At 43.1% G+C, this 9,674-nt stretch overlaps 2 protein-coding genes across 2 annotated transcripts; one reads left to right on the plus strand and one right to left on the minus strand.

Moving 5' to 3' along the window:
• Positions 1-159: 159 nt before the first annotated feature.
• nup62l (nucleoporin 62 like) lies at positions 160-2,572 on the minus strand. Its single transcript, XM_035175036.2, has 2 exons — positions 695-2,572; positions 160-598 (listed from the first exon to the last, which is right to left on the minus strand). The coding sequence occupies exons 1-2, from the start codon at positions 2,243-2,245 to the stop codon at positions 440-442; spliced, it is 1,710 nt and encodes a 569-aa protein (XP_035030927.2). The 5' UTR covers positions 2,246-2,572; the 3' UTR covers positions 160-439.
• A 248-nt stretch (positions 2,573-2,820) lies between these two features.
• Positions 2,821-9,667, plus strand: pdk1 (pyruvate dehydrogenase kinase, isozyme 1). Its single transcript, XM_035175037.2, has 11 exons — positions 2,821-3,466; positions 4,901-5,042; positions 5,123-5,194; positions 5,301-5,485; positions 6,148-6,243; positions 6,377-6,454; positions 6,648-6,724; positions 6,863-6,961; positions 7,130-7,240; positions 7,466-7,579; positions 7,662-9,667. The coding sequence occupies exons 1-11, from the start codon at positions 3,358-3,360 to the stop codon at positions 7,800-7,802; spliced, it is 1,224 nt and encodes a 407-aa protein (XP_035030928.1). The 5' UTR covers positions 2,821-3,357; the 3' UTR covers positions 7,803-9,667.
• The last annotated feature ends 7 nt before the right edge of the window (positions 9,668-9,674 follow it).

A 9,674-nucleotide genomic window follows, 5' to 3' on the forward strand; every position in this document is an offset into this window, starting at 1 on the left:
TCATATAGCCTCAATTAACATCTTCAAATCCCAGGTAATATAATAAAAATCTTACAGGGAGATTATTTAAGTGCACAAATGTCTCCCTCTGTGATTAAACTACTGCCACTGAAACAAATGGAAAAAGTTCTTGTATTTCACTACCCAATAAAACAAAGCCTTAATCTAAAGGTTTATTTAATCATTCTTTTTTAGAGCACACAAAGCATTTACGTGGGAAGAAACAATTACTCCCACAATTCTATATAAAAACCTTATGCATTGAGAATATCTTGAAAATATGTAATATCTTAACATCACCCAAAAGAAGGGAAAAGCATTTTAACAGGAACTATGCTGAAGGCAAATCAAAAACATCATGATGCCTAAAGAACATCCTTGTTTATGACAAGTGAAGTTAGTACAATGTCAATATAGAGGCTGTTGTATTTATTTCCCATCAGTCAAACGTTAAACGAAAGGTTTTCTCCTGCTCCTTGCGCTGGTTATCGCACAGTTTGGACACTTCCTCCACTCGTCTGTGCAGGAGCACCGAATTCTGATCGATCCACTGAAGAGAATCCATGTGGGCGTTGAGAATTTTACAGATCTGCTGAAGCTATGAGAAGAAAAGAGAAGGTAGATGTTAATTCATTTTGCAAGTATAAAATGTCAAAAGCAATTAAAAATGTGTCAAAGCCGAGTTTCATCTTACTGGATCACTGGTGTCGGCAGGGCCGCTGGATGTGTTGAGGTGCTCGATGATCTCCTTCAGGTCCTGCGACATCCTCTTCAGCTGGGCGTCCACGTTCTCTGCGAGCTTGTACGTTCTTTCGCGCTCCTCGTCGGCGTTCTGCATATAGATGGTTCCGCTCTGCTCTTTCACAGACTCCTCGAGTGGGCACAGCACGTCCTCCAGCTCCTTCTGCTGGGACAGGATGAAGTCCAGTTCCTGGTTCAGCCTCCTCTGGTCAAGCTTTACCTTCTCCATCTCCTTGTGCAGGGATGTGATCTTCTCCCCGTTCTCCACAAGCATTCGGTCCCAGGCGTTCACCTGAGTGGCCTGCTGTAAGAAATGTCTCTCTTGGTCCTCTAGTTCGAGACTCCACTTGTTAATGAGACCCTCCAGTTGGGCGTAGCTCATCACCGGAGGAGCTGTGGTTGTGGTGAGTGTTGTGGCTGTTGTTATGGTGCTTATGCCAGATGCAGGTTTGAGTCCCAGGCTAAAGGCTACTGCAGCACCTGTTGTGGCAGCTGCAGTAGAGGCAGGAGCAGCGGCCAAGGTGGCAGTAGCTGCCCCCAGAGGTTTGAGCATAAAAGACATACCTCCACTAGCTGCTGTGGTTATTGCAGGAGCAGTGCTTGCTGCTGAAGTTGGAGCTGCACTCTGCATAAAGCCAGCTGCTGGTGCAGCAGCAGCAGGAGCAGAAGCAGCAACTGTAGTGAAGGGCATTGAAAAGAGAGTGGGACCTACGGCTGGGGCTGGCTGTGTTAAAGCAGGAGGAGCTGGGGTTGATGAAGGTTTGATCCCAAAGCCAAACGCTCCACCCTGAGGTGTTGGGGCTGCAGTGGTGGAGACTGGCTGGGGCTGCATGCCCATGGTGAGGTTGGAGGGAGCACTGGTGCCAAAGCCGAAGCCTCCTCCTGTGGGGAGAGTGGGGGCTGCTGCGGTCGCCTGGACCTTTGTAGCTCCAAAGCTGAAGTTTCCAAACGAGAGGCCACCTGATGCTGCTGCTGCAGCTGCAGCGGCGGCGGCTGCGGCTGCTGCTGCTGCTGCTGCTTGGGCTGGAGCTGCTTGGGCTGGAGCTGGTGCAGCAAGTTGGGGTTGAGCCTGAGGAGCAGTCCCGAAGGAGAAGCCGCCTCCTGCTGGGGGGGCAGCGGTGGTCTGTGCGGACATCGCGCCGGCCATATTGAACCCTTGCATCGAAACTGGAGCTGCCGCGGAGCCTAGGGTCATCCCCGGTGCTTGCGCTGTGGCTGTGGGTTGAGGAGTCGCGCCGAGACCAAACGCGTTGGGGGTGGGGGTCCCAAAAGGAAATCCTACACCCACGGCCGCTGTGCTCTTTGCTGGGGTGCCGAAACTAAAACCGCCGGCACTGTTGGCGTTGGGCTGGGCGGGGGGGCCGAAGGTGAAGCCCCCTCCAGGGGCTACAGGTGTGGAGCTTGGCATCCCGAAGCCCGGACCGGGGGCGGCGGCAGCTGTGGGCTTCTGAGCCCCGAAAGCGAAGCCTCCAGTGGGCGGCCCGAAGCTAAACCCTCCGCTCATTTTCTTTACCAACAAGATAAACTATAATATAAACGGTTAACGAAACCAGACACGGTACAAAATGGTCACTTCCTCGCTGAGCCTCCGCGGCTTTTGGCGGGTCACAACTACAAGCTGCTGAAATTGCCGGTGGACAGCTTTCCCTCCTGCGGCGACTTCCCAGACTTCACCGGGTTATAAAGTCGATCTAACGTTTGTTGACGTTACCTTAACGGACGCGGGGACCGGAAATTAAAAACACATCGTCCACAAAAAAAACGTGGCCCGCAGTCCTCGATGCTCCTTCACGCAGGCATTTCTGTGGACTACTAAAGGAAATGACGTTTGTTAGGACCACGGAGAGATGACGTTTCGGCTCTCTTAGAAGAGTGATAGATGTAACGTCCAATCACGGACCTGTCTGGAACAAACCCCCTCGTCTGATTGGTCGAGCCTCCTGGCCGACAAACCCATTCAGGGGTGTTTATTTTTTTTAGAAAATCATCAAAGAGTAAACAGTTTATAAAATGACTCACCGGTTTTCTGTTTCTGTTAAGAAATGAAAAAGGAAAAATAACAAACTACAATATTTTGCTCAAGTGTATTTAATGATTTTATACAGTTAAATGACGCAATTGGTGCATTGTCGATGTAAAATATAATATTGTATTCAAACGCAACGTAAATAAAATAAACTAAACGCGAGGACAAACATATACAGATTAAAAAAAGACGACACGGTTGTTTTAACAGGAAATACAATTGAATTATATGCTGGTAAATAAAGTATTTTCTTAACAAAACCGACAGGCAGGGACCTATCTTGATGTGGCACTGTAGCAGCCCCTTCACGACTGTTTAGCATGTTGACGTTTCTGCCTTCGAGGATTGAGCTGCGACCAAACTGAGGAGCGCATTTGTATATTATTGTATTACGGTAGTGGTGACTATGGAGGATCACATTTCACCAAACCGCTCGGCAGCAGGACTTCGGTAAAGTGTGCGTGTGCGGCCGGCTGAAGTTAGCCGACAAGCTAATGTCCACCTAGATCGAGCGACTGTGAGTGATCAGCCCATTGACGCGAAGAATAACTATAAACAACAACAACTGAGGGAACACAGGAGGCGTCACCATGAGGATCTTAAGGTTCCTGAGGAGCAGCCTGTCCACAGGGAAGGACATCGACTATTACTCCAAATTCTCACCGTCCCCTCTCTCCATTAAGCAATTTCTGGATTTTGGTACGAGACACAGACACACACACACACACACGTTTGTGCAGCTAGACTTTGCTTTGACTTACATTCATTGTGGACAGTCTAACCAAAACCTAATCCCTAACCTTAACCATGACCAATTCAAACCTAACTTAACCTGAACCAAAATTCACATCTCACCATTTACCTAAACTAGGACCTAGGGACAATTAGTTTAGCCACATTGGGAAAAGGCTTTGGTCCTGACAAGGTTAGGTTTTATGCTGGTAAAGGTATCAGAAATAACACACACACACACACACACACACACCACACATATACCTCATACAGTACCTCGGTCAGCTAGCTGTGCACACAATGTGTATCTTTTTAAGGCAGTGGAGTGGTTAAATATCCATGAGTTGTGAGTCTTTAAATAATTAGACTTTTAGATGAGGCTGTACTGTCTTTCATCAATAAAAACACAAGGGAGTTATCCTACTTCAATAACCACTGACTTTGGGCCAGACAGGATTACGTTAAGTTCCATACAGATGTTAAGGTTTGACTGGTTACTTGAGAAGGTCATTTTATCACTCAAGATTATAAAAGGTTCCTGCCCAGGAAAGTCAAGCCCCAATGAATGCACTTGTGAACACGAGTGAACTGCAAACAAACAAACCCCAGTTTCCTGTGGTGTGACTGAGCACAGACTGTACCAAGGAACGTGGGAGCAGACCAACAATAGAAGGCCTCAAGATTAGTTAAAAACACAGGAGCTATTTCATTCTTAAGAGTAAAGCTGTAACAATGTCGTCTATTAACTGATCATTTTATCAACATAGAATAAATCATCGGGTTTAAATCAATGTATAATTTGAGAGTAACAAGGGTTGGTGGATATGGATTCTGTTGTTTGTTATGGTGCACAAATGTCATCATCACACTTTTCACCTGAAACATGATGTGGTACATTTACTTGGAAATGTATTGAGGACATGTTGATAAATCTAATAACCAGACAGAAATGTTGTTTTCTGGCTAAACCAGCTAAATGTACTTTAGAAAAAAGAAAAATAGAACCCAACACTGACATAAAGCAGCCCAGCTTCTCACTTTGCAGCACTGACTACAGTGACTTGGCCAAAATTACAGTTTTTCTTTTCTTTTCTTTTCATGGTTTAAATGATCATGTTGCCTCATTCTAGAGGCAGCACAGAAACACAACACAGAGGCTTGAGTCCTCTGCAGCAGCCACAGTTTCACTCCGACCCTCTGCTGCATGTCCTGTCTCCCTCTTTCACACTAAACTCTGTCCAATCAATAAAAGCCGTAGTGTCCAAAAATATCTTTAAAAAAACAACATGCGCACCAACATAAATAATACGCCATTTTGTGACAACTCTGCCTCTGACATTATTGTCTAGAAGAATAACACAAGAGGCTACTTATGTTTCTGTTTGTATTTTCACTCCTCAGGTTCAGAGAATGCATGTGAGAAAACATCGTTCATCTTCCTCAGACATGAGTTGCCTGTGAGGTTGGCAAACATCATGAAAGAAATCAACTTGCTGCCAGACAACTTGTTAAGGACCCCATCAGTCCGGTTGGTTCAGAGCTGGTACGTAGGTTTCACTTCTTCCCAGTCAGGGATCATGCCGCTGCCTGCAGATGCACACTGATTTATTTTTCTTTGCACAGGTACATGCAGAGTCTACAGGAGATTATTGAGTTCAAAGAAAGAAATGCAGATGATGAGAAAGTTGGGTATGAGTAAGTAAATCACACCAGGCAGTGTGGTTTTTAATCCTTATATTAATGATGTTTTAAATCAGTGAAAAAAAAACTCATCTATTTCTTTCTGTATATTTATGTTTAGTTTCACAGACGCTGTGATAAAAATCCGAAACCGACACAACGATGTCATTCCCACCATGGCTCAGGGAGTCGTGGAATACAAAGAGACGTACGGCACAGACCCGGTCGTCAGCCAGAATGTTCAGTACTTCCTGGATCGTTTCTACATGAGTCGGATATCCATCCGGATGCTGCTCAACCAGCACAGTGAGGACATTCTCTTCTACTTCATAAAAACAGTCAATAGTTTGATATTTCACTGTAGATTTTACACAGAATCTATAGAAAGCCAAGTTTTTGATACAGAAACACGATTGTCAGGGTAGTGGTAACGTTATGAAATCATATTACATGTTATAATTTAAGTTTTGGCATATATTTCACCCATACTTCAAAATTGAAGTTGTACTGCCCGACAGAGAACATCTATTACAGTGGGACATCATCTAAGACTGGACTTTTACCTGAAGTCCTAATAAGAAGCTGTTAGTGAGAAGGTAAATGTCCTATTCACTTGCTCTGGAACTTTTTCTGCCAGCCACCTCGTAGTATTTCGGGAAAATGTGAGTCTGAGCCCATGTTTGCAAAATTCACAGCGAGTGAGTGGGCGTGTTGATGACAATTCTAACACGCAACACACATGAAACTGGAAGAATAAAAATATCTTAGGGTGAAAAAGAGGAGTCAGGACAACAGACTCACAAGGTTTTGGTGATTTGGGCCAACGCCGGTGTTGATGATGAAAAAGTCCCAAAATTGAAATGACATAAACACGCATCATCATGTGCTGTGTGGAAATATAGCATCTGTTTTGAAATATGTAACATGTCATACTTGGTGCTTATCATCATCTGTGTGTCTCCTCCTAGCGCTCCTCTTTGGTGGGAAGGTGAAGGTGAACCCGGCTCATCCCAAACAGATCGGCAGTATTGATCCGCACTGTCGTGTCAGTGAGGTGGTCAGAGGTGAGAGAACGTCTTGTTTTAAGAACACAAACATGAGGAGCAACAAACCGTCAGAGTTTTAAAATAGTTTTCATTCAATTATTAATGTGCGTTTTTTTTTGTCTCCCCCGCAAAACAAACATCTTCCTTGTAGACGCCTACGAAAACGCACGGAATCTTTGTGACCGGTATTACATGAACTCTCCTGAGCTGAAGCTGGAGGAATCCAATGGTAAATTTGTTTGGATATTATTATACATCCACACACTTTTAATTATGAATGTAACGTTTATTCACAGAATTAGTTTTACTTATAATCTGTAGCAATTAATGGATTTTTAAATAAATGAATAGAAATTGCCTGATTCAACAATGTCCAATAAAAATGTATTGAATTTCTTTTTATGATGCATTTGTCCTGACAGTCAAAGAGCGGGACAACCCCATCACTGTGGTCTACGTTCCATCTCATCTCTATCACATGGTGTTTGAACTTTTTAAGGTAAGTTTCCTCTCATACTGAACTTAAATGCATTTCTCAACAGAACACATATTCTCACAGAGTTTGGTTACATCCACTTAGAGCAATTTTACACTTAAAAGGTCGCGGAACATCTTGACCATCTTGTCCTCTTTGCAGAACGCCATGCGGGCCACCATGGAGTTATATGGGGACTCCATGGAGTGTCCTCCCATCCACGCACACATCGCTCTGGGAACTGAGGATCTGACGGTCAAGGTAAATCAACACGTCTCAGTCTGATCTGCTGGATTTATCCCTGTTTTTTTTTTTAACTCTTATTAGAATTTACCAGAATAAACTCCTCACCTGTCGGAGCAACAGATTTGGGAAATGAAAAATCCATCCTGTATATGTGTTCGATGAGAACCACACGTTGTTCTGCAGGTGAGCGATCGCGGAGGAGGCGTGCCTTTGCGGAAGATTGACAGGCTGTTCACCTACACGTACTCCACCGCTCCTCGGCCGAACTTCGACGGATCACACGCCGCTCCTCTGGTCAGTGCTCGGATAAACACACACAGATTAAAAACTATAAACTTGATTTACTGCCATTGCTGCTTATTAGGGTTCTTCTCAATATGGTGAAATAGATCAGCACCAGACTGACTTCACTGTTGTAGTATTTGCTCTTTACCATAGAACAGCTCACGGCTCTGTTGTCGTAGATGGTGGTGTGTGTCTGTGTTGTGTTGAGGAACCCTGCTCTGTGTTCTTTTCTAGGCTGGTTACGGTTACGGCCTCCCCATCTCTCGACTGTACGCTCGCTACTTTCAAGGGGACCTGAAGCTGTACTCTCTGGAGGGTTATGGAACTGATGCTGTGATCTACTTTCGGGTAATTTGTTTGTTTTTTTAATCGCGTCTCCGTTAAGAAAAGGCAGAATGGATGTTTGAACTTCCTCTCTATTTCCTGTCAGGCACTCTCCACAGAGTCCATTGAGAGGCTGCCCGTGTACAACAAGTCGGCATGGAAACACTACAAGACGATCCACGAGGCCGACGACTGGTGCATCCCGAGCAAAGAGCCCAAGGACATGACCACGTTTCGTAGTTTCTAATTTTCAAATGACAAATCAGTCCTGGAACAAAGTGTGTGGGAGGGGGGAGGTGGTAAATGTGGTTTGTGTGGGTGTGAGAGTGTGTAAAGGTTCTTTATATCAGTTCAGAGGTTTTGTACAGAAAGTAAAAAAATAGAAAGACTGACTGAGAAAAGTTTTAGTGCCATAAATTAGAACAAGTTGTTATGGTGATGATTATGGAGCAACAAAAACAAAACTCCTGCGTGTCCTCACCGCGAATAACTGGAAATAAACATGACCAGCTTTCTAAACAGACACAGAAATAAAAAATAAAAAAATTCTGGATTTTTGAGGTCAATACCGATATTGATAGTTTCATTTTAAAGTCTCAGTTGGTTGTGATATTGGCCATTGGTCATTTTGTGCACTGAGCAGGATATTCAGTATAGAATAAAAAGCTTCAGATGGCTGATGAACACCAAGTGGATAAGCTGTATTTACCCCTGTCAGGCAATACTAACTCTTTATATTATAATAATGACATCACTTACAACATATGACAAATGATTGGTTCGTTTAAATAAGTATGTCAATCGTCTCACTTATACTAATTGTTGCAATATATGTCATCATGATGACGTCATCCCACCATATGATCATAAACTGTTTTTCAAACTATATATGCTTAAAGTCGTGTCTATAGTCTAAAAGGCAGCAGAGATATTATAGAAAATATCCATTCTCGAACAAGGCATGATTTTCTGACTTCTTCATGGAGTCACATATCATTTAATCGGGAATCAATATCTGATCAATATAAGCTTCAGATTGTCTCTTATTTGCAGAGATTTCTCAGTAAATATGTTTTTCAGACCATATTTTTTGTTTTAACCTTTGACCTATCAACTCCAAAACTTAATGATGTGGAGATCCGCTCCTAAGTAATAACCACACCAGGTTGAGTGAAAATCCATCCATGTGTTGTAGAGTTATTTTGTACACATACACACACACTGAGAGAGAGGTGAAAACAAAGCCCTGCTTCTGACCACACCAGCCTGCAGAGCAATAAACGTGTCAGCGCCCTCTAGTGGACAAACTCACAGCAGCACAGTTTCTTTGATCGTAACTATGAACACAAACAACAATAGTACAGTATTGTAAGTGTGATGAGCTTCATAAAGTCTATCAGCAGGAAACCCCACCTCCTGAAACCACCTGCGTGGTTTGATATCATTTACTGAATTTATTAAAGCCTTAATTTCAGTTTTGAGGCAGGAACTGTACAAGTTTATTTTTAAATATGCACGTCTCCAATAGTTTACAGCTTTGCCTAAGTTGCTTAGATGCCTTTTTATTTTGCTGAAAGTTGAACTGTAGTTCAGCTCTGCTCCTTCACTCTCCTCTGTGTGTTCAGTTTGAGGTTTTGGAAGAAAGGGGAACAATTTACTGCTGTTTTAAAAAAAATCTGTTAAAGGTTTTGCTGATAAGTCTTATTTTTTATGTCTTTCATTCAGGGTATTTCTTCCTCAGTTGTATGGTGTTTACAAGCAAAGTTACCATATAGTCTTCGTTTACCGTCTGTTAAGGTCAAGTCTTCACACTTTAAAGAATTAATTGGGAGATTAATTTGTCACGATTGCACGTTCATGTGTTAATAAGCTTTCTTCTTGAATTCTCAGTTCATTTGCAAATAATGTGCAGCAAATGGAAACAAAATACATTTTAAGCTCTTCTCTCATCAGAGTTGTATTATTCAGTGAAATGCAGTATTTGTGTTTCTGTGGTTGTATTTTTAGGGATTCTTTCTGTTAAATACGCTATATTTCAAATGTTCAATGTTACAACAGAACTGTTACACTGTCTGGATCATGTTCAGTAACAAAATAAACACTTCCAACAGACCCTTGT

The sequence above is a fragment of the Hippoglossus stenolepis genome, chromosome 13, assembly GCF_022539355.2.
Source record: "Hippoglossus stenolepis isolate QCI-W04-F060 chromosome 13, HSTE1.2, whole genome shotgun sequence".
Lineage (NCBI taxonomy): Eukaryota > Metazoa > Chordata > Actinopteri > Pleuronectiformes > Pleuronectidae > Hippoglossus > Hippoglossus stenolepis.

Coding starts and splice junctions, on each gene's coding strand:
- pdk1 (XM_035175037.2), top strand. CDS start 3,358: ATGAGGATCTTAAGGTTCCTGAGGAGCAGCCTGTCCACAGGGAAGGAC. Junction 7,241..7,465: donor GATCACACGCCGCTCCTCTG/GTCAGTGCTCGG, acceptor GTTCTTTTCTAG/GCTGGTTACGGTTACGGCCT. Junction 7,580..7,661: donor ATGCTGTGATCTACTTTCGG/GTAATTTGTTTG, acceptor ATTTCCTGTCAG/GCACTCTCCACAGAGTCCAT.
- nup62l (XM_035175036.2), bottom strand. CDS start 2,245: ATGAGCGGAGGGTTTAGCTTCGGGCCGCCCACTGGAGGCTTCGCTTTC. Junction 599..694: donor CTGCCGACACCAGTGATCCA/GTAAGATGAAAC, acceptor TTCTTCTCATAG/CTTCAGCAGATCTGTAAAAT.